The 24,347-nt window shown below is 41.1% G+C and overlaps 1 protein-coding gene across 4 annotated transcripts; it reads right to left on the bottom strand.

The window, feature by feature from the left end:
- Positions 1–327: 327 nt before the first annotated feature.
- Positions 328–23,879, bottom strand: LOC120824938 (testis-expressed protein 2). Of its 4 annotated transcripts, none has more exons than XM_040186117.2 (13): positions 23,612–23,879; positions 23,008–23,099; positions 12,260–13,800; positions 11,495–11,695; positions 10,998–11,325; positions 10,602–10,831; positions 10,195–10,371; positions 9,555–9,654; positions 5,430–5,556; positions 4,417–4,530; positions 3,904–4,113; positions 2,745–2,865; positions 328–2,267 (listed from the first exon to the last, which is right to left on the bottom strand). In XM_040186117.2, the coding sequence occupies exons 3-13, from the start codon at positions 13,775–13,777 to the stop codon at positions 2,136–2,138; spliced, it is 3,258 nt and encodes a 1,085-aa protein (XP_040042051.2). In that variant the 5' UTR covers positions 13,778–13,800; positions 23,008–23,099; positions 23,612–23,879; the 3' UTR covers positions 328–2,135. The 4 variants fall into 4 exon arrangements, with proteins under 4 accessions (XP_040042051.2, XP_040042052.2, XP_040042054.2 ...); XM_040186118.2 differs by having other exon boundaries at positions 23,713–23,879; XM_040186120.2 differs by having other exon boundaries at positions 4,417–4,524; positions 23,612–23,767.
- Positions 23,880–24,347: the final 468 nt, after the last annotated feature.

Below are 24,347 nucleotides of genomic sequence, written 5' to 3'. Positions count from 1 at the left end.
TTAACTGAAGTTTTCATTTATAAGCCAGTGAACAGTTTCATTGCATAAGAGATCAAAATACATATTGCATCACAGCGTGACCTTAAACAAATAAGGTATGTATGTATGTATGTATACGTGTATACATGCCTCCTCCACCTTCTGCAGAAGATTTTGCATTCTGCAGTATTTCCACGGTGGTTTTGTAACTCTCTGGTGTCATTTGACGGGAATCATTCTGCTGTCAAACTTGTTTTCCTTTTTACACACTAGCAAAGGCCTTTGACTCTGTAGTATAGAAAGTAAGATTCTCATCTCAATACATTTCAGATAAAAAAAACAAAAAGGTTTATCAACTTTTGTTTTTATTTTTACTCTATAAATAAGGCAGATACACTGTGGCTAATCACTGATTTTGGCCATAAAAACTTATCTTAAAAAGTTGTCAATTATTCAGATACAAATCCTGGTATTAGCTTCATATATCCTCAAAAATTAAGTCTGTTTATTCCAAATATATAGACCAAATATGCCACCATAACCCTGTAGTCATTCAAAAACAAATACTTAAGCAAAAGAGGAAAAGACAATCATACAGAAAGAAAATCCATCTTGTGTTACAGTGCTTTTGTATCCTTTGAGAGCAACATATGGTAAGACTTTCTGTAAACAATGCCAATGCAGGTATTGTAGCACATTTGTAAATATTACCTCAATATTTTATCAATACAGAATTTGTACCTTTGAGCAGACATAAATCTGGCACTTGAGGCCTAATCCAAGGACTTTGGTTTAGTTACAAATATGACACTGTTAAAAAGGGTTTTTTCAGAAAGGGAACCTGCAGATAAGGCTACATTCTTGGCAATAGATGCTCTACTATACAGTACGTACCATAACTTCATAAAATTGTACATACAGTATAGCTAGTAGAGGCTTTTTAAAGCACGGTTACATATCAAAATTGGTCATTTAAATGAACTTCGAACAACATTATAGTCATTCACATAAACACAATTAAGGAGAAATGATGTATAAATAAATACACCACTTGGTACTTTATAGGATTGAACGACCCATCTGGAAAAGATAATATAGTGTTTATCATAAGACAAAAAGATTTTGTGCAATAATTTGCAAACCACAGCCAAACGTGACTGGGTAAAAACTATTGTCATACAATAACAATAGGAACCAAAAGTAGCCACATATACATTCAATAGGCATGTTAGAGGTCTCGAACTTCAGACAATGCTTTTATATAACAGTTACACTCTACAAGTTAGCAATTTTATCATTGCACTTATTGTGTATTTGTAGTATGGAATTTAAGTTTGACACTTCTCCTAAATGTACACGTGCTGCTCTTCAGCATTATTTCCATGTAGACATGGATAACGGCATCATTGGCATATAAAAAATAAAAATAAAATGGCATCTTGGCAAATTAAGGGAGGTGTTCGGGGTGTGTTCACAGCACAAATTAATACTATTAACTGTCAACACCTGGTGAAAAACTGCTGCCATAAAGCCACTTATAATTTTAATGTTTATATGGTAAACAGAGCTTACATCCAGAATTTAAGCCTTTCCAATAAACTGGTCAATATCATCAACGGAAATGAAAACTCCATCTCACACACCGATGGTTCAAAATGAAACTCCTCTAATTTAAATATATGGTCATATTGTAGAACTCCTTGTGCATTTCTATAATAAAAAAAGAGCTCCCAAGCTCCATCTCACCCAAAAACCTTAGCAAAAACGTCTCATCTGCAAGCTATTAGTTACACGGTAATTGCGTTCACATCAAAATATTCATATTACATTTGTATACTTATGTATCCCTCTATATTCCCCTTATTAACTTACCAACCCAAATTCTGAGCCAAACGTGCCTCTCTTCACATATCAGTCCCTATTCAACAGAGTCACCTACGGCTGATGAATCCTTCAAAGTCAAATCAGCTCTTCTTCTGGCAGCAAGCAACAGTTTGTCTTTAGTGTTTCCTGGGTCGAGTATACCCTGTTCCTCTTCAATCAATTACGCCTCCACTACGGGAATGGATTTGCGTTAGTGTCTGATCTTTTGAATATGGCTCGAGTCCCAGACTTCACAATCACTAGGAAATACTGTAAACAAGCCTCATGGTTGGCTATGTGCTGTCCTTGTCGGACGGGGCCGGCTCTGGGTCCGCTGTGCCAGCCGTGCCAGCTGTGCGTGGGTCCATGGCAGAATGCATGATGGTCAACCATACGTCGTCCATGTTTGGCATTACAAAGATTTTCTAAAACAAGAGAACATCATAATGGAAAGCATTTTCACTATTGGTGATACAAATTCATTTTAACCAATATTAGTTAGCACATAATTAATACGTCATCTGCAACTTTTTGTTTAAACGGCTTTAGAAAAAGGGACAGTGTGTAGAATTTGGCAGCATTAAGTGGCGATGTTACACTAAACTCTAAATATCACATCCCATTTCTGATAAAAGATTTCCCAAATGATACAAACACTGTTTAAGTTACTTAAAAGGATCATTCCAGGATCAGTTATCTCATACAGTAAAGCTGTTGTAGTTGTATGGCGGAGATCTTTGGGTAAATGATTTAAGAGTTGAATATAATTAATTAAATATGACTGCAAGGTAACAGCATTTCAATGGAATGGCTGCAGTGCATCACGTGGCGTTTTCAACCAAGATAAACTTTCACATTTATCTTACCATGCACATGTATTCAAATGTAGTTGTTATCAATACCTGGAATTCTTGGTCCAGTTTTTTCTCTATCCAGTCAGTAACGTGAGCCAGAGTCACTTCTCTTTCCCCCAGTTTGGGTCGCGCCTTCAGTGCCAGGTGAGGCGGTTTCCTGAAGCCATACCTGCAACAAAATGAAGCATTAACTTAGAAATGCTCATAACATTTGACAAATAGAAAGTTTTCACAGCACACATTTTGGCTTGCAGGAAAGGCACATGTGTAATTGATAACATTTCAAATCACTGCATTCCATCAGGTGAGCTCGATCCAGGTTTCCTGGTCAGGGGCTGAAAAAGTGAAGCCAATGTGAAAGTGCGTTGAAGCTGATCTCCTCCTTATGACTAGCAGGGAGGGTGAGTCATTCGACGTATATAAGAAACTCCCTTCTCACTTTGTCAATTTGTTCCTTGGGTAAACATCATAAACACAGGTTTATGGTCTCAATCGCTAGCTTGTGTTTAGAGTATAATGCCAATTAATTAATGTTGTTGTTGTTACAATGTTGTTTTTCTTCTAAAGACTAATCTTAGAAGTAATGAGTAATTACTTTAGAAAGCATGTATTTTAGACTGTGGTTTAATTCTTAATGTTATTTTAAACTCAAAACTCTACACATTTGATCATCTTTGAGACAGAATTCCACCGGGTGGAACATGCTGAACTAGCGACTCTTCCTGCGGTCCTCGTGCACTTCGCTCTCAACTCTCCATAATTTAACGGCTTTAACTTTATGTAACTGACTGCAGCTAGCGACCGTTTTGTTTCCGCGCTAAACTTCCGGTTTAGATTAGAAACGCATAGATTAATGAGTTTATGTTGACAGCCCCAATTTACTTACTGGGATACTGGATGGAGATGGGTCATTATTCATGACATTTGTTTCACCGTGGCCGGTCATGACTAGTCAAAATGACTCCTTTGAAAAAGTCGATTGATGCAATTGTTTGCTTGCACCAGCAGAGGGCGTTGATGTTTCAAACAAAGTGCTACATGGATTGCTATTATTTACAAATATAGGTATGCAATGGTTGACATAAAGGAGGGAAATGGCTTCCTTCTGCTGGGATGTACCATCTTTGCAGAAGATGTGATTATTTGACAAACATGGAAATTGATTCCACAAGTAACTTTGTAGAAAAACCTCCCTTCCTCCACGTACCATATCCTGTCAGTGGGTGGAGGCGGTATGTTGACAGCAAGCATTCCTTTGAGTTCCTGCAGTTCCACTGTAAGCAGGAGAGGTGTGTTGGACACTTCCTCCATCTTCTTTTTAATGAACTCTGTTTCCGTGGCCTTCTGGAAGTATTTGGACTTGGTGATCTTGTCCACAAAGCGCATGATCTTGCTGGGTTTGTGGCCTCCAACCAAACTGCATTCAATAAAAGGTTACGGTCAAATGAATAGATCATTTAGTATGGCTTGGCGTCAATGATACATTTCTCATCACCAACTGATCTTTTAAATTACTAGACATGCCAAGCAACATTGTTGGAGGATAGTATTTTGTCCCAGTTAAAGTAATTCTTAGTCACAATTTTTCACTGTTACCTCCCTCAAGTTCATAACAAGAAATCTCTCCACGTTCTCCTTACAAGAGTATTACGTACTAGTTATAAAATCTTGTGATTATTATGGAATTGGATTAAGTGAGCGTATATAATCGCATCCTTACCCCTCTGCTCCAGCAGAGTCATTTGTGAGATCTGAGGAATCTTCCTCATCGGATGAGCCTGCGCTGGAAGACTCTTCATCACTATCAGCCAGGCAGTAAGTCCGTGGCCTGTATCTGGAAACACATAAAACCATCGAAAGTGGATTAGAATGAGAAGACAAGCACACACATCTGCATGTGTGCGGCAAAACATGCATTTGCTGTGTCTCACTGTGATTGTAGACAATGAACATACAAGGTGACATTAGAGTACATGACTGCTTGTGTGCACAAGCCGAAATCTCAGGAAAAACAAAACAGTTTGAGAAATAATTGTGTAGGTCAACCTTCACAGATAAAGTATATTTAGTGCATGTCCTTTCCACTAGGGCTTCTGCAGAAGATTTCATATTCTGCAGTATTTCCACGGTTTGGTTTTGTAACTTTCCAGTGCCATTTCATGTGAAACTGAAACTTAACACGTGTGTGGATAGTGTGAAAAAAATGAGCTCAGTTCTCATTTACTGGCAATCAGTCGAACCTCTAGAGATGAAAATATTCCACATGCATGCAAAGTGAATTTTATGTATGCACCAATGGGCTAGATAGATATTCATAGCAGGTTGAAAAGTTTGAATGCTGCATCTTGTAAATTAACCCTGACATTTAGTTTGTTCCTTAGAAGGGATTTGGGGATGGGGGGGGGTTGTACATAGTCAGAAAGACAGATGAAGGCACAGAACACACTAAGAAGATGAAAACTAAAGTAGAAAATGAGTTGAACAGAAGCAATTGTTGACAGTCAAGCAGCACTCACCAAGACCAGAAACCCATTCGATTAATAGCAGCACAAAAGGTGGGATCCAGAAGGTAGAGAGAGCAGCAGAAAAAAAAGAAATTAGATATAAAAAAACAGTAAAAAGTGATTGGATACCGAGTGAGAGAATACAGATACAGAATGTGGCGGACACCGGACAGGGACCTACTGTCAAGTTTCTTGAACCTTTTCTTAAATCTGTATTTATCGGTCTCACCCTTCTTTGCCAAATTCCCCGAAGCGAACACTTTCTTCCTCCTTGCCTAGACGAATGAGGTTCATCTTGGTTTCCAGGGTCATTAGAAAGGAGCCACTGTAAGAGATCTCCAGGTCAAACCACAGACCTAAAAGAACAAAAGGGTAATTAGAAATTTGAAGTGAAACTCTAAAGCTGAATATTGGATAACAGTAAAATAGATTACAGTCACGTTACTATAGATTTGCACAATCATTGTCATGATACATTAGCAAAGAAGTATCTGTTAACAATTATCTTTTTTGATCTCATGTTCTATGGTGTGTTCTCAAAGCCTGAGCAATACTTTAAAATCAAGGTTGGTTTTAAACCCAGTTGGCGCAACACAGATCACAGTCCTTCTCCCGGCCTATTCAATTTCTCCATCTTTCCTTTAAGCCTAGTTTATGCTTCTGCGTTTTCAGAGCGACGCAGACGCAAGACCCCCTTCCGTGTCCCTTGCGTGCCTTTTCACACCCTTTTCCTCCCGCAGCGCACAAGGCTGCGACTGGTCTGCTAACTACATCCTTTACGCAGTCTCACATTTCCGCTTTCATAGCACAATACCGCCATTATTAAAACAAAGAATATTTACTAGAGAACGGATCAGATTGAAGAGCTTTTGTCGGAAGAAATGCGTAAATATGACCGCTTATACAAGCTGTCATTGGCGGGTTGTATAAGCGGGTCGGATTCATGGAGGGAGATCGCCGGTCGAGAGGTGCACAAAGTTGTGGAGGAAAATACGGGACAAATGTGTCCGCGATGAAAAGCAGCAGGGCAATAAAGTTTGATAAATAAATAAACAAACCAACAACTTCCACACACAAAGACGTGACTCTCTAGGTCGTCTTTCACAAAAACACGTTACTCCACCTGTTGTTCTGGCGGTGAATTGCTCTGCAACACACGCAAGACTTTAGAACCATGAATTGAAACGAGTGCGTCGACGCAGAAGCATGCGCCAGCCTTTACTCCCCATCCTCCAAGACCGATCAGTGGCACCACTCCTCCCCCCACGCATGAAGACTTCAATAGATTATTTTCTTGATCCCTATGCCTTAATGAGAAAGACACTGAAAGTCTCTCGCTCTCTCGCTCCCTAACAAATGATCACATGTTCCTGTGTACTAAAAGCCACATCTTATCATGGACTTTGGTGTGGTTTCTCTTTGCACCAGTGGGAGGCAGCAAAGCATGAACATTGGGGTGAGGAATGACAGCCATTCTAAACAAAAACACAAATACATGGTGCAACATTTTGTGCATGACTTTCAGTTCCTTTGATCAGATTTGGATCAAGAAATACAATACTGGGAGGGTGGGTGTCATTTCCTCAGTGCTCAAGTCCAAACACCAGCTAGTTGAGCCAAATTATGTGATAACGCAATGAGCCGGTTGTTCCAGAAATAAAAACATTCAGAGTGAGTGAGTCACTCAGAAACAAAGGGTGGGAATCAAAGCAGAAAAAAGGACCTGAAAGACGGTCGAAGAAGGTTTGATGAAGCACTCTGGGAGGAAAAAACAGTCAGGCATTCAGGGTGAACCGGCTGAGTCGGCTGAATCCAGTAGGCCTCACCCGCCCGTCTTTGGCGGTGTGATGGATAATCAGACCACGTCTGGCTGGTTCTGGGTTCATGCAGGGCAGTGTGGTTTGTTAGTTTGGCGATAGGGGAGGAGAGCCACAGTGCAAGCTGCTTGACACCAGGGAGTGCTTCCTTAAAAGTAAAGCCATAAGGCGAAGAGCCAAGAGTGCGTCTTACACATAATGCCACAAATGGCCTTCAAAGCAGAGTGAGCGGCAACAGTAATCCGCATTGAACATAAACATAACCGCACAGGCATGCAGAGACAAACTCTTGTGGCGATATGTGCACGTACACAGGTGGAAAGGTTCATTGACCCTGATGCACTAAGCGTGGAAGGAGCCGGGTCAGACGAGAGAAAAAAAGGGGATACAGCCACTGCAACCTCCGTGGACATCTCAGAAGGGAAGCGAAAGATACGTAAAAGGTTATCGATCATGCAAACACAGCGGAAAAGAGCAATAAAACGTTGCCTTTCTGTTGAGATTTGACATGCACAAGGCTCAGAATCAAATACCTTTCCTTTAATTCACTATAAACAGTGCTTTTATGTTTAAGATGCAGTTTTAATGCACTGCAGGGATAAAAATGAGGCAGTGACTAACGACAGGGAGGAGAGAAAGTGATACGTAGGTGTGAATAAGGCCAAAAAGAGAAATGAAGTGGAATACAAGAGGAAGAGAAATATTTGGAGTTTGAACATGTGAAACAGCCAAAGAGAACGTGTAGTCACTGAATGTAAAAGAAGATGAGAGGCACTGTGGGACAAAGTCATCGAAAACTCAAGCTGTCTGGAAAAAAAACCTCACAGCTCCACTGATCCAAGCTAGAAAACAAGAAGTCATCCACAACTGCAGGGCCTCTTTAACCAACATGCCAGCACTGTAGGTCCCTCATAGAGTTAAGGCCTCGCAGAATCAAGGCCCCATTTATATGATCCTCGGATGATCGTACCAGTCCGGCTAAGGTGCTTCGGGCCTCAATCTGCTGTAGACGTCACAAACCAATGCAATTCTACTCCTAAAGCCTTTCCCAGGATCTACAACACATAACACCAGATTTCTTAACGTTATTCGAGTACACATGCCTTTTTGTAACACATTTTTCCAGTAAACAACAATATCCTATTGAACTCTGAGCAGTGTTCCCGCAGGTCAGACCATCTGGCAGCAGCTGTAAAGCAGAGGAAAGGTTTGTACTCTACCCGCCCTGCGCACCGCCCGCTCTGAAGCAAGTACAAGCTACTTGTGCTGGAAAACAGCAACACGGCACAGGACATGATGCATTCCGCTTACCACAGGTTACGGTCGTTTCAGCGCTCGCTGGTTAGGATACAAGCTGCAATAAACTTCAATTGATAGGCTTTCATAACTGGGGATTGCTAGCATGGATGTCTGACGAGGAATAGATACAGCGTACACGTTCGTTTTACTGTGATCTGCGGCACAGTTTGATTTCTGTGAAATTGAGATCAACATTCCCAAATCATTTGGCGATCTTCCAAATCCACAGGAGCAGGCATACTAGCGTTTCCTTTAAGCTCTCCTCCCAGCCCCCGGCCCAGCGAGGGGTACTGGCTCAGTCACATGAACTGAGCGATATAAACAAATCCAGTGTTTTTTCAGTGCATATATTTTTACCGTTGGGAGTACGGGTTGTTTGTACGGTGGTTTGCGTAATTGGAAGCAGATTTGCATAAAAAAAACAATGTTATCTGCTGAGTTACAGACAACTCTGTCCCAACGTTAGTCAATGGTACAAAGTATTTTTGGGTCTCATATTGTTGCGGGATGGAACCAAAATTGTAACTCTTTTGCCACTCTGGAAAAGTTTGCATCCCTCTTCTTGGGGGCTTGATAGCTCCACTAGTACCGTGTAATGTTTCATTCAATGGAAGCTCAAGTCAAGCTGCCGTTAGTCCCCACTTTTTGTACCTTCTCAAAATCTTTGGATGGTTTCCTTCTTTGTTTTTTTTAAAGCGGATCACTTTAAAAGATTGCAGTGCAGATTGCAATGAAGAGCTTAAATGAAGAGCTGCAGACATTACAGAGTGTCATAACTTTCATGACGTGTGTAGCATAAAATAAGTTTATGGATGACACCGGATGATAGAAAAAGGCCTGACTCCCATAATTAAATGGTTTGTTTTGTCTGGTGGAAACATTCTAGCACCGCTATAGTTCAATTACATTAGCTGTTATCACAATGTCATCAAACAAACCTAGAATGAAATCTCTAGGATCTCTAGTCCCAAAATTGAACAGTGACAACAACAGAGCTTGGTGGTAAGAAAAAAAGATTAATAATATTATATTGTGTAAAATGTTAAATATAATTGATTACATTGCCAAACATCCATATATATTTATTAGTTAATTAGTCCTTATAAGACTAAACAGTTGCCCACTCAACACTAGTCTCTACAACGCATGAAGCATCATGGAGTACAGCCTTTAGAGCTCAGTGTGCCTCCTAAAAGAAACAACTGAAGGTGAGTGCTTGACATGGATTTCTCTCTTGCCTCTGTAGTCAATGGAAGGTTTGGATGCCCCAAGGATTCTGGGAGTGGCCGAGCCCATGTCCAGTTCGGTCAGGGTTAGCTCATTCATGAAGTAAGGCAACTGAAAAAGATAAAAGCATGCAACTGAGCTGAGCACACTGTACATGAACAACTCATTTGCCGATTGTGAAAACAGTAGTTTATAAGCATATATAATGTTTATAGGATATCAGCTAAAAAAGGAAATAAGGATAAATGAACACACTCAGGCAGACAAACTTTGGTTGCAAAAAATCCTAGTCCTCGCACTCATTTACATGTAGTGTGGTGATGATTCTGTGAGGACGCATGGGTGCTGAAAATAAAAGGCAGCGGCGTGTGGCAAATTAAAAAAAAAAAAACGCAATGCAACATCGCGCTGCGGTGGCCAATCACGCAACAGATCCAGCCCCTTGTGGACTGAACTATGCTCAGTCCTTTTTCAACACTGAAACCACACTATTAGATAACTAGTTGTATACGTCTAGGCTGTGTAGGTGTCATGTTGTTATCATCAAGACTTCTAGCATGACTCACTATTTTACCATGATTTTTTTTCTTACGTCAACTCGGTTTGAATTTTAAGGTTTTAGCTCATCAGTGCTGGCCTTGCTCCGCTCACCCGTATCTTGCTGAGCTTCATCTGAATCTTCTGTGAGACCAGTTCAGCCCAGTAGGGCTCGCCCAAGAAGTCCCAGAAGACCCGGCCAAGAGTGGCATTAACCCAGGCAACAGCATCAGCCTCCTTCTCTTCCTCCTCATCCCCGGGTTGTACCGGAGCTGAAGTTGTGCTCTGTAGCTAAAAACACATCAAGCGAGTTAACAACAGAAAGAGAAACATTAATCACTGTATCAGACTTTAAAACCTGGAACCTTCTACTATCCACTCCTCCTACGAGAGTAAGCCATAATGTGAGATTGTAATGACCAATCTTGTAAAACGTTACGGTTAAATTGTAATTAGCATCGTACGTTTGTCCCCTAGGAAAGGTGTCAATAGTATAATTGGAAGATAAATGTGTGTGCTACCTTCTTATCAGCCCCAGGGCTGCTCTGAGGACTCTGAAGAGCAGGACTGGGAGCAGCGGGGCTGACGACCGCCTCTTTTGGCAGTAAGGAGGCCATGTATACGTTGTAGTCCAATAGGGGTTTGGTTCTGGCACCGCCTGCTGGCACTGAGGCGTCCTTTGACCTGGGCTGAGACGTCAGTGCCTCATCCAGACTGCCACGGCTGCTGCTGCGACTGTGGGACCTCGGAGCTGTGGGCCACGACAAATATGAGAAAATCGGGTTAGGGTTAGAATTTAGGACTTTTTTTTGGTTTGTTTGTCTTCAAACAAGTCAAATTCAAGATGAAAAAAGGCATCTGTGTAGTGCATAAATATATACATCCCCCCCAAAAAAAAAAAAGACAAGTCTGCTCACCACTCTTAGTCCAAGCAAAACTTGAAACTTTCAAGTCAGTCTTTGGCTTGGAAGCTGATAGAAAGCGCTGGAACCATTCCTCCTTCTCCCTGCCAGTCCTTCCAAACAGATAGAGGGTCAGGTCTCTACTAGACGACGACGACCCCCCTTGTTCCGGTCCTCCTCCTGCCACCTCTCCTCTGTCCTTGGTGTTAAAGCTCTCGCTGGCCTCGCCCTGGTCCTCCTCGGCCTTTGACATGAAGTCGTCCTGTTGGCCAAGTTCGAGGCATATGGGGTACTTTTTATTCCATACACGTTTCCTGGCCAAGCTGCGAGGCGCTAAGTATACCTGGGGGAGGGTTACAGAAGACAGACCGGAGTCAAACAAGGTTAGGTTTCAACACCTCTAGTAAACGGTCAGTTTTAAAAAATAAAAGACAATTTTCATGTACCATTTGTCCTAACCCTTATAGCATCCTGTACAGAAGGCTAGAACAGGTAACTAAAGTTGAACATACTTTGCTGTTGGTGAGGTCATAGATCTTCTGACTGATGTAGGTGACCTCGGGTTTTGATTCGTTATGTGTTGCACGGCGAGCAACATTATGGTTGGGTTTACTCAAACGAATGATGGAGCCCTCCAACCGAACAAACACTGAGTGTGTCAGTGTAGCGTGGTACGTCTCCGGGTCGTAGTTCAATATCTCATTCATCCAGCCCTGGAGGGAAGAAAATATACATGCGGATTACATTCTGCTCATTTGACTTCCAAAACAGTCGCACTGGAAAACCGTTTCAATCTGGGATAAAAAAAAATAAAAGAAAGAAAGGTTGTCCTATAAAGACGAGTTTGTCTTCAAGAATGTTATTCGTACATGATGTGAATGCTTTTCTGCTGACTTAAAATGATCAAAAATGTGCCTGGAAAACGGGGACGCTGTAAATATCTGCACCCATGGCTCTATGAACATCACACTGATGAAAGTTGCTTGTAATCGCTGTCATGAACAGTTTGTTGTCATCGGCTTTCTGTGTTGGACTTTAAAGTTCATCTGGCTAAATCCAGCCCAGGGTCCATATTTTTTAATTTACACTTTAATGCAAAAAACGATCTTAAAATTGCACCAATTAAAAAACATATAAAAGTATATTTAACCCTTTTGGCCAAGAAGCCAGTTCACAATTTCTTGGCTAATAAAAACCAAAGTCAGTTGATGGCAAATGTGTTCCAATTTCATTGCAACATCACAAAACAAATTCAAAAGTTTGAAAGGTTCACCCACCTTATAGATATCCGGTTCCTTAATGTCCAACCTGGTCGGATTCCACAGCTTCCCGTGTTGTCTGGACTGTCTAAAAGTGCTGCCAGAAGGTTTTGGTCCCGTCAGCCACACAACACCAATGGCTAAAAGAAATCCCAGTCCAACCCCAAGCAGCAATCCTCCTACATAACTCGGTAAAGGTAATACAAAATACCCGTAGACCAGCACAGTGAGGATGATTAGAGTATAGTGTGGAACGCTGGGTGCTGGCTGTGTGCTTTCAGATTCATCGTCACTGAATGGTTCAGTGGTCCCACTTAGTGGCACTTTACTTTGACTCCCAGTATCGTCCGTTCTATTGCCACCATCCCCGTCGGTGTCGGCAGAAGTCTCAAAGTCATCGCTGCTCAGGATGCAAAAGTCTTCATACTCCAGTTTGGCGAGAGCAGACATGGAGCACTTGTCCATTGTCATGGAAAGTAAAGATTTGCTGGGACTCTTAGTGTCAACAGTGGGGACAGAGGGTGATTCAGCTGAACCAGAAGCCCTGCTGCCGGGGCTCTCAGACTCCAGGTCAGCTCCCTCTTCCTCCTTGATGCAGTAATTGTTGTTGCTCTCCTGGTGACCATTGATAGAAGAAATGTTGGATAGTTCCGAGGCACTTGCAGAGAGGGCCTTGGGCCGGTAGATACTGCTGGCACTCTTTTCATCGATCATCTTACTCAGCAGTTGGAGCGGCTCAGAGATGGCCTCAGAGAAGCGCCGCTTAGTGTCTTCGATCCTTGCCTCAACTTCTGCAACTTTGAAGAAGCTGCGGGTATCCTGCGAGGTCAATGGAGAGGAAGGGGCAGTTTTGGAATTACCGGTCGACGACGTGGCAGCGGACGGCATCTTGGACTGTGTGAATTGCTTGAAGAGTTGCAGGTTAAGGCGGGATTCTGGAAGCCGGTAGGATGCGGACGAGTCATGGGACGTATCCGAAGATCGCGATTTGACAAGACTCTTCATCAGGTGCCTGTGCTTTACTGTTGGAGCAGCAACAGGAGGGATCCCGTCACGTGGCTCAATGTCAGAGGAGAAAGACTTCAGCAAGCTGAGGAAGGGTTTATCACTGATGGGAAAGCTCATAGATTTAGTGGGAGACGAGTTAGAGGTTGAGCCTTTTTGCTCAGCGTTATGAGATGACAAAGTCCGTGTGGGAGAACTGTTGGAGGGATGCGTAGAATCCACAGAAGGTCTGGACGATTCCGTCACAACTGCAACCTTGTCAGATAGCAAAGATGTCAAGGACCCGTCGTCAAACATCTCCTCACTGGCTTCCAGGGCTGTCACAATGTTAGAGTCATCCTGATCCGCTGAGGTAGTGGGGCCACTAGCCCTGTACAGATCTTCTTCCTCCCCCTCCTCCTCCTCTTCCTCCTTCCCAAGAGCTGAGAAGTGGATGGTGACCTTGGATGACGATCGCTGGACATGGAGCTTGGGGGACGAGGCGGGTGTAGTTTTTTCCGTCGATTGAGCGTTATCTGCATGGCTAGTCATTGCAGTACTCCCAATGAGTCAGTCTGCAAGAAGGAAAGACAGAATATTCATTAATTGATTGTAGTAAATGTAAAAACTAACTATTTTGTTATTCAAATATCTAGTTAAGCGTTTGAAGTTGTGAATAGAGGAATTATTTGGATCTTACAATCAGAGCATTAACCCAAAATTCTCTCATCAGTACAAAAGTGCCTTCCGTTGATTGGGACCAACAGCAGGCTGCATGATCAACTATCCAAGCAAAATGTTTTGACTGTTCAGAAGAAAGTGAAATCCCTTCAAATGGTTTCTCATTCTAAAATTATATAGGAAATCTGTTGCTCGATTTAGGCTTAAATGTTGGTTTAATTTGTAATTTCTAAACCTTAAAATGTGGGCACCAAGATGACCCGATAGCGGAGGGGTTTGGATGCAGTCCAGACTGACTCAAATTCCCTCAGTAGCGAGGCCAAGAGCAAATTCCAGCCTTCAATTTCCATAATATTTTACTAAAGGCATAAAAGGCCCAAATACAACGTTGCTGGCAACAACATGTAGTATAAGTAAATTACTGCGAGAAAAAAGTACTACAAGAACAATTATTGAAAGGATTCAAATAAAAAAAAATTAAAAAAACAGATAAAGCATCATTCTTGAAAGATAACCTTTGATAAGACATTACCAATTCAGACGCCAATTAAGTATGTGAATTTCCTGACAAAAATGTGCATTTTTCTATGTGGGTAGTAAAAAGTCTGTTTGGTAACAATCAGGAATCTTAAATCATCACAAACACGCTGTTCTGTTTGATGCCACAACACGATGCCTGAAGTGCATTAGTTGATCCAACTGGAGTTTGCAAAACAGAATAGAAAAAAGGTTCCAATACTCAGTTTATCCTACAAGCTAATTGCTTCACTGTGGTTACAGCTTCATCATACTGAGCCAGTTTACCAGCCAACCACTGGAAACATCTTGAAATAGCTTTATATGATGCTCTTTAAGAAACAAAATCATCTCAGTGGATGGCAGGCTTTTGTGGAGTATTTCGGACTTTACCAAGGTCAATACTGTACAAGATGACAAGAAAAAAGGCCATTTCATACAGAAGAATGTAAGAGCAGTAATTGTATTCTAGCATTGTCATACAGAAGTGGTTTGCGAATGATTCACACCTTAAAGATCTCCAAACTTAGATACATTTAGCTATAGTGTGCTTCCTAGCTTCCCGGTGTGATGCAGAGCAAGGAGATGAATTCATCCATAAACGGTTCTTTTCATTGCCTAAAATACATCATACTCAAGAGTTGGCATACAACCAGATGGTGAGGACATTATTAAACAAACAAACAAAAACTATTGTGGGTGTATGTGTGTAAGTTTGGCATGACATTTAGACAAAAGGCAAAGTGACTTTTTAGTATTCGGAGAATCAAGCCAGGATATCTAGAACAACATCAAACTACTGCTTTCATTTGCATGTTTATTACATGCTTTTATAGTGAAAACAGAATTATGATTTTATTGCTATTTGGCAATAGCTTTCTCGTGTCTGTCCAGACAACAAAAAAGGTGGCCTGAGATCATGCTGCCTCACTCATGAACAGACTGAACTTAGTCACTCGTTGTTACATTGGTCACGAGTGAGCTCGTTACTCAGCCAGGCAGTCTGCCAGCCACCTCTGTCCCTAGTTAGCAGCAAAACAATGAGGCCATTCTAATGGATCCCCAGTCGGACATGGATTTCATTTCAACATGCAGGACTCAAAAGGGCCGGGCAGCATATTTGGATTAGTCATTAAGTTGGTTAATGTATGTATGTGCGTGCTCTCGCAGCGGGTTCTATCTCCCAATTTAACACTATGGGAAACACCAACAGAGCGAAAGATTGGGCGTGTAGACTACGTCTGCATGTACACATTAACAAAGAAGACTGAATGTCTCTTGTGGTCCTGGTGCCTTTCCCTGAACCAATGAGAGGACAGTGAAGGGCCACATGTTGTTATTGATGAAGCCATTTACAGATTGAGGACAGCCTCTCTAACCCTTGTGTTATTAGAGTAATATATCACACACACACACACACACACACACACACACACACACACACACAAGAAAATTGAATGCTGGTCAGGTGAAAAGATAGCGTTTGTATTTGAAAGGAACATTATTAGTAAACGTGTCAATAAAAAAAATAAATAAAAGGGTATCAGATTCAGATTACGGGTTGGAGTCTTTATAACTCAAGGGCAGGATCTGAACCAATAGTCCAGATGGGTTTTCCAACTGTCATGTTGCAACTAAGGAGTTGCCGCGAGTGCACACAGACAGGCTTGATCTGCTGACCTCTGGTTCTCTCAGTATCCTTTAGATAATTACTAAGGTTAAGAGATAGGACCACTCAGTGTAAGGACAAACTACAGGTAACCTACATTCTTGCCCAAAGTAAATAGCTGAAGAAATGCAAAAAGAGGTTTCATCAACATTCTCAATAATGATGTGACAAACAGTTCTCATCTCATATTGTCTAATACATTACAAAAAAAAAGGGTCAGCAATTTGTTGTGGGATAAAACTGAAAGACTTGATAAATTACCTTACATGCTTTAATTTGTTTATAGCTTGAGAAAAAGTTCAATAATGAGAAAAACATTTCTTGACAATGCCACATTATAAAATAACCAATGTAGTCAGTGCTATATTATAAAATAGTCACAAGATGTGTTGCCTCGGTAAGCAGCACCACTGTTATTTTCATAATGTAGTAATAGGAAATTGAGGAAGTTGCCATCTGCAGTGAAAATGGCTAAAAGTAGTCAGATGAGGAAAAGTGAGACCACCAAAAGAAGAAACAGGAATTTACAACAGTGTCTCCTGACTGGACATTTTGCTCTTGAACCTCCCTGAATTAATGTCCCCATCTCCTAAATGCACGTGGGACTAAAATATCGGCAGAATATAAACTGACTGTTTCCAGTGTGAAGCTCAGTAAACGCACTGCAAGGGGTATTTTTGCACGTCTTCCTGCCCGTTGCTTTCGGCCGATACACCAACACATGCCGGCTCCCTTTGAATCTCAAATGTCATACACCACTGCATCAGGAACAGAGACTAAATCTACAAGAGGGGGAAAAAAAGACCGTGAAGAGAGTTGAAAACATGCACACACATTTCCCCATAAAAGACTTAATGAAATCCCAGATCACTGCTTTATCCAGGTTGCCTAGGAGGGGATTAGAAGAAGTCCCACTTCTAATCCTGCTGTTTATTTGCAGTAGTAATGTTTTCCCCTGTGCTTACACGGTCAGTTTATCTAATGACTTGCATAGTGCCTCACAGCCCAGTGCTCCTATTAATGCTATTGCCAACATTGCAGCTCCAGTGGCTAACAGCTAGCTTCCCTGTAGGCAATTCACAGATAGCTGGATGGATTATAGAAGCCATTGTTTGTTTTTCCATTCAAAAGCAAAAGTTGAGGTGGAAGAAAGCTTAACATTACGCAAGACTCAATATGTGGACATGGTTTCTAATGAGGTTGAACTGGATTCTGAACAGAGGGGGCAATAACCATCATCAGTTGTGTTGATGAAAGTCTGTTTCTGAAACTATAGAAATATAAAAAGTGTGGACCAATGAGTAAGCAGAGCAGATTGTTAGCGCTTAATGTGGCTAACTATGCCAGTTCAGACAAAAGGTGTGTTCCCTGGTATGTTTGCGTAGCCAAGTGACTAAGAGGCAGAGGTAAAGTGGTTAATACATTTCACATTCTGGAGACAAATAAACAAAAGCAGCTCAACAGAACTGAAACTATTCTTAAGAATGCAGACAAACTGGTGAGACAGGAAGGCACTGAAATGAAATGTTGGGCAGTGAGAACGCTTCGTCTCTCCGCCTACCTCTGCCAACTAAAGCACATTCATTTTTTTCATTGAAACACAGGGTCAAAAAACAATAACAGTGTAGATACACAAGATAAAACATGACGATGTCTGCTTTTGGAAAGTCAATGTACCACTTCTGTCCTGCTCAGACAGAGTTGACCCCCAAACTAATGAATAGATGCAGTGAATGGTTGCAAAAGTTCCTATGTCCATGAATTTCTTAAAAAAAAAAAAAAAACACATTCCTAAATTCCTGAGAAATTATTTTTGTAAGCCTTTCTATGACTTACTAAACTTTTAGCCCACCCGCTTTGTTATAATTAGATGACGAGTCCAACATTTAAAGTCAATATTCTGGGACAGACGAAAGTGCAGTTAGCCTATAATTGTTGAAAAAAAAAAAAAAAAAAAAGTATTAGTTGGGCGAACAAAAAAGGTACTTGTTGGATTCAAGTTGTGTCCTCTTCTTGGAGATGTTCAAACATGAAATGGTTGCTATGGCAGATTAGGAAACTGCTTATCACATGTTCTGAAATGGCCATCAGGACAGCGGTCTTGCTCAATTGCTGCCAACGACGCTCAAGCTATTGGATCATAACAATAAGGACACGCTGTAGTGTCCAGACGCAAGTCAAGATATGATCTTTATATTAGGAAATAAAGTGAGAGAATTAGGAGACCATAAGACGAGACTTTCATAAGTGACCTACCGAGACTACACAGCATTACTTTCTTTTACAGATACTAATATGCATTTAATACTCAGATTCCAACCATGTCTGTTCACTGACCCAGGTGCTGTTCGCGTTAAATAATTCAATCCCCACTTAACTGCTTAACCTCGTCAACAAGCCCTCATTACTTTATAATGAACTCTTTGGCTGCAGTGGTGACAAAACAGTGCCACAGTTAAAGCACATCCAAATCCGTGCCTCCGGTTACCGATACTGCCTCAGTGGGCCATGAAGGTGTGCACCCATGAGAGGGAACCCTTTTCATTTTGAAACTAAATGTATTGATTCTTTTAGAACAGCACTCGTTTTCAAAAAGGAGACATTTTGGCTCATGTGGTTCAGTTAATAAGAACGTTCCGGCGTTTTTAAACTGTAAGCCTGTTAGTCTTTCACATCAACTGCAATTCCATAACAGTCAGCCAGTCACATGTGTCGAGTCGCTCATTAAAACCAAGACACTAGTTAATTAAAGGACTTCAGAGTCAAAAATCAGTGAAACCGTGTAATCCTGTTTTGCAGACATGCTATCAAGACAAAGCAGTGCTCTGACGCCTCAGACTACGGTTTAGTCATGGTTTATATTTCTGAGAAAACAGTAATTATGGCATAAAACATTTAGTTATGCACGTAGCTAGAGCACAAGTTGAGAATGTTTAAAAACATTTTTTAAGTGTCTGTCAGCCTAACGGGTTTATTGTTACCGACCAATATTCATCCAAAAGTCACAGCAATAGAGTCTTCCAGCAGACATGGGAAGGGTGCCGTAAGCCGAGCCGCAGTCTGCATCCAGGCCTCTGGGGCAGCAGTCTTCCACAGGAAGTAGCCAGCTGGGTAAAAGGACTGGACCTACTTCCTGCCTTGTAACCACAAAGATTATTCGGATTCCCTGAACAGCTCCCGGTTCATGCTCTGTCACACACTAGAGTCAATCATCTCCAAAATACAGAATGAAAGCAAATGGCCAGACACACCCCCCCCCCCCCCATGAATCATAACTTCTTCTAAATGTTAGAAGAAGAAAAAAAAAAGCAATCGTTAATAAAAGTAAAATAGGGAACCTTTGTCAGCCCAACTGTAATGACAATAGACAACATTGTCACCGAGCGCAGCTCATACAGCCTGAAAAGGTCTGTGCGATGTCAACGTGTTACTGATTAATCTGTAGATTATAGTGATTAATTGCTTAAAATTCTAATAGGAGTGGCTCTTAATCTTATTAAAAAGACAGCTGCATTATTCCTCAGCGCTGCAACCTAAACCAGAAAATGAATTCACCGATGCTCAGACATCGATTTCTTTCTGATCCTTTTGCTTGAACACCAAAATGAAAAAAAAAATCCTGTGAAAGTACTGCAGCTTGGTGAAGCAGTATTTATAGACAGGCTATATTTATACATCTCCCCATGTCGCCTCTTTCCTCTGGTAAAAAGTGATTATAATGACGGCAGCGTGATGAATGGTACTGTCAGCGTACATTGGAGGCAGCACCTGGATCGTTGCTGGCTGACACATTCCCCTGATGTCTCAGCGATGGTCATTAATTCACTTGTTAGAAAGGTTACAGAGAAGCACCTGCATGAAGGAAGCAGAGTCTAGACACATAACCTCTAAGACCTGAGCCATATTTACAAGTCTTCTTGTGTCCACGTAACAGATGGGCTCACGTAGTGAATTTAAACCATAGTGTGCCAATAAACTTCATGCTAAGCACTATTACATTATGAAGGGAGGAGATACATTTTTACCAAAGATGTGAACATACCCTAAAAAAAGGACACAGTAGTCCAATGGTCATGATCCTAAGAGCTTGTATCAATTTGCTTTAGCTTAATACTAATATATATATATATATTGAGCAGGTAATGCTTTGACTGAGGCCGGACCAGAACAAGAACAAGTTCAGGTCAAGAATAGGTGAGACCTGGAAGGACACGACACGAGTCAAAGCTATGAGCAGGTGCACAGTCAACAGGGGTGTGGCCCAGTTCCTGTACGCAGTCAATGATAAGCAGCACATGTTCCACGGCTCAGTGTGGAAGATGAATATGGCACACTCCATTGAGGGGGTGGGGGGGGGGGCTCCTCCGGTTTCTCACAGGTGTAAGAACACGGCCGTTGTTTGTCCCTTTCTCGGACCGGCGCCTTTCTCTCTAACGTGGCAGCTAAGCGCACACACGGCGTGCTGGTCTGTGACAGATGTCAGGAAACAGAACGTTGGCATTACTTGGTTTTTATTGTTATTATTTATTTATCAACATATGTCCAACGCAGTTCATTCTTCCCTGCCATAGAAATATATTTTTGTGCAAACACCATTATAAAAAAACAATGAGCTGATGTCCAACTCTCACTGATTAATGGGGTTACCCTCTTTACAGCAAAAAAGACAGGTCCAAAAGTAGCAAGTAAGTAACTTGTGGTTAAAAAAAAAATACAACAAAAAACCCTACCAAACCAGTTAACACACAATGATGTATCACAGCATTTTAATGATGCGAGTTCGACTTTGTTTTGTACTGCAGCAGTACAATGAACAAAGATTTGAAAAAAAGGGGAATAAAATGCACTCATGCAGGTATTTGGTGTGGATTGTAAAGCCATAGAGCCGTATTAGTTTGTAGATCGGCTAATTCTTGGGTTTTTATCTTTTAAAAATGGCATTTCTTGGTTTGGGTAAAACATTATATAATAAAGTTAACAAGGATTTAAAATGACCCAATGCAGTCAACCATACCTTCCTGCTGTATTCAGGTCTTACTATGTATGCTGACAACAGTTTTTCACTGTCACATACACAAATATGTCAATTTTAAAGATTCAGATGTTATATTTTATAAATCTAAGAATTAATCAAATTTTTTAGCATTTAATTAAAACCGTACAAACAATCAATTATTTCATAAGATATTTAAAGAACGATTATGCAATAAAGTTGGGCAAACATGTACAAATTATAATAATGCTATATGTAATGCTATGTTGGAGTTTTAAGTAAGTCTTAATATCTTCAAGTGTTAGCATATTGATTGTTTATTTTTTTATTTATTTTGTCCCTGTGCTGAACAGAAATAATTTTGTTAATTTATAGATATTAATAGCTTAGCTTCGCTCGTTTAAAACAATTGTAGGGTTAAGATGGTTAACCGAGTGAAACCGGGCCAGTGTTCATGGACAAAGGCATTCGCAGAGCAAACCTTTTCAGACATAAATGTTTGAAATAGCAATACAACAAATTAAGTGCTCTACTATCTATTGTCTCTTCTCTTTGATATTGATCCACCCACAATCCCAGTAAAATAGTTAGACAAGAGTATGGAGGGACGGTGAACAAAGAGAGACTTTACAATCCTGTTAGAAAAAAACATCCCTAAACAAGAATTTAGGGGAAATTGAAAGACACTAAAAAAAAAAGATTTTTTAAAAGTGTACAAGGGTCAGTATCAGACAAGTTTGGCAATACACTGGCGACAGATGAAATGGCATCCGAAAAGCATGGTCTTGTGTAGGGCTGGGCCGTGGCCTGGAGGCATGTTTGCAGAAAGAGCTCTTCACCAGACTTGGTGAGGAATAAATTAGCAATCCTTAACACGCGTCCAAACAAACAAAAGCTCAATATGATCATTCGAGGGGCAGCAGTTTTTCGTCTTGTCACCTGTAACACTGATGTGACATGTTGGAATTCCCTCAGGAGACACTGGACTCCAACCAGCATACCACTTTTTTTGTTGTTTTTCTATGGAGGAGCAGCACCCACATGCCAAAGCTGAGAGAGCTAAAACGGAACTAGAGAGGTCACCTTCAGTTGGTAAACTGGCTAAATGCGAGGCGGTTGTTATGGATAGAAACCTTGAATAGCAAGTTACTTAACATTTTTAGTATAACTAGAGGGCAAAGAAACCTGTAAGAGACCATGCTGCTATTGACTTAACGTTCCATATTTTCAGGGCCTTGAGTGGTAGGTCCTGAACATACACATACATACATACACATATATATATATATATATATATATATATATATATATTTTAGTATAGATGGCAACCTAAAGATGACAGACCTGATCTTTGGAGTTATTATTCAAACAACGAACACAATATTTTACTAACTTCACCATCTCGGTGTCGCTTCGGGTTAGTAAGTTCACTTGATAAGGACATTGTATTTCCCAAAAGTTAACTTTGATATTAGGGATGGCTTAATGCATCACTCCATTATATATTATAACCTGGGCGGTGTTAGCTGATACTCTGCGCTGATCCAATACCGGTGTTTAAGGAACAGGCTGTAACTCGTGTAAAGGCACCATCAAGCTTAACTTACACAAAGTCAAGATAGCCATGTGTAAGAAAATGTAAAAAAACAAACTGTTATTGGAAGTATCCAATACCATTGTCCCCATTGTCACAAACACCCAATCCAGCTATTTCAGTTATTGGCACAACATCAAGTTTCAGTGAATCTCTACTTCGACCCCTGGACGTAACATACATTTCACAGATTTGAGTGCACTTCTAATCGTGTCCTACGTTTGTTCTCCCCCTCTGTCTGTCTATCTAGACTTTGCCCTCACTGAGGTCGTTTGTAGCGCAAGAAAAACGATCGATAAGGAGTTCAAATTTACTGGCAAAGTGCTTACCTTGTCTCCTCGGTGCCATTCAATCCAGACTGGGACTCGCATCTGCCTAATGCGGAGTCGAGTTTCACATGTGGCTGGTTCTCAGGGGGCTTCTGAAAAACACATCATCACCAAGAGGAATGAATTATCATTAAAGACGCGGGTCAGAAACACGAACATGACGACCGGCAAGACACAGTGCGTCCTGATGCTTCTTCGTGAGGGAGAAGTTACATTTCTAGCCTTTTGTGTACGTAGCCTTGTGTATGTTTGTATACTTGGGAAATAATCATGTGGCAGTGGCAGACAATAAATATCACTCCAAGTGGCACATGGGTGTTGCTGGAAGACGTTAATTCGGCGTATACGCACGCGAACGTGGTCCAATTGGAAACGCGTCGAGCTTTAATAGCAAACATGACGACGACTAATAAAGCGGTCTAAGATAACACGCTAACGACAATTTAAACACTTACCCTGCTTATATTAGCTTTAATGTGACTTCATATTGAGCTTATGTAAAGCTAGCTTTATATTAAATGTATGCAGGAATAGTTTAAAAGTCCCTTTTGCCCGAGGTCCTCTCACATAACTCGCCCTTAAAAACCGAAGTCAGACAGCTTACCGCGTCGACGGGACTTCATGTTTTATTTTTTTATCTGGCAACACCGGACCAAACGAACGCTCTTCTCAACACGGTCACGTTAACGTCTCAACTCCACCTACCGAGTTGTATCAACGGCTCGTTTTCTCGCTCAGCCTGTTGACAACTGACTGCACTCAGTTCCTTAAAGGAAACACGCAGCAGTTCATGGAGGCCAGAGTAATCGAGCCGGAGCAGTGGGAGTGGATGTCTGGCTTGATGTGCGGCTCGGTGGCCGATCGATTGGTCGACGGAGTGTCTACCCAGGCCTAGAGCGGATGAGGCAGATATGTGAAGGTAAATTGGGTGAAATGTAAACAAATGATTGCAATGTTGCTTGTTTTTTTGTCGTATCTATGCAGGAAACAAGAACCTTACGACAGTTTTTAATTGCAATTTTAAATATTCCAAGAATGTAATAATTAAACGAGATTAATAGGTTTAAATTAAGATTTTTTTAATGCGTATTGTCAAATCAATGCATCGCTGATTAAAAACCCTCACAATGAAAACATTGTTGAGACCAATGCATTTGCACCGTAGAAAAACGTGCAACATACTATTCTCTAAATCCAGCCCTGAGATTTAAATTGGCCTACATGCTAATAGAATGTTGCCACCCAGTGTTAGTTATTTAAAACTGCTCTCATTCAATTGAGGCGAATGTAAAGCTGGATTTAACATGTCTCTAATCTCTCCCATTTGCGCCCTCCGGTAA

This window comes from Gasterosteus aculeatus, chromosome 9 (assembly GCF_964276395.1).
Source record: "Gasterosteus aculeatus chromosome 9, fGasAcu3.hap1.1, whole genome shotgun sequence".
NCBI classification, from domain to species: Eukaryota; Metazoa; Chordata; class Actinopteri; order Perciformes; family Gasterosteidae; genus Gasterosteus; species Gasterosteus aculeatus.
Note: the sequence above shows the minus strand (reverse complement) of the source record. Positions and strands in the feature narration are given on the sequence as shown.

Excerpts from the sequence above, each read along its gene's own strand:
- LOC120824938 (XM_040186117.2), bottom strand. The coding sequence starts at position 13,777 with ATGACTAGCCATGCAGATAACGCTCAATCGACGGAAAAAACTACACCC. Across the intron at positions 11,326-11,494 it reads ATGACCTCACCAACAGCAAA|GTATACTTAGCGCCTCGCAG; the intron begins GTATGTTCAACT and ends ACCCTCCCCCAG. Across the intron at positions 9,655-10,194 it reads TGAAGCTCAGCAAGATACGG|TTGCCTTACTTCATGAATGA; the intron begins GTGAGCGGAGCA and ends TATCTTTTTCAG.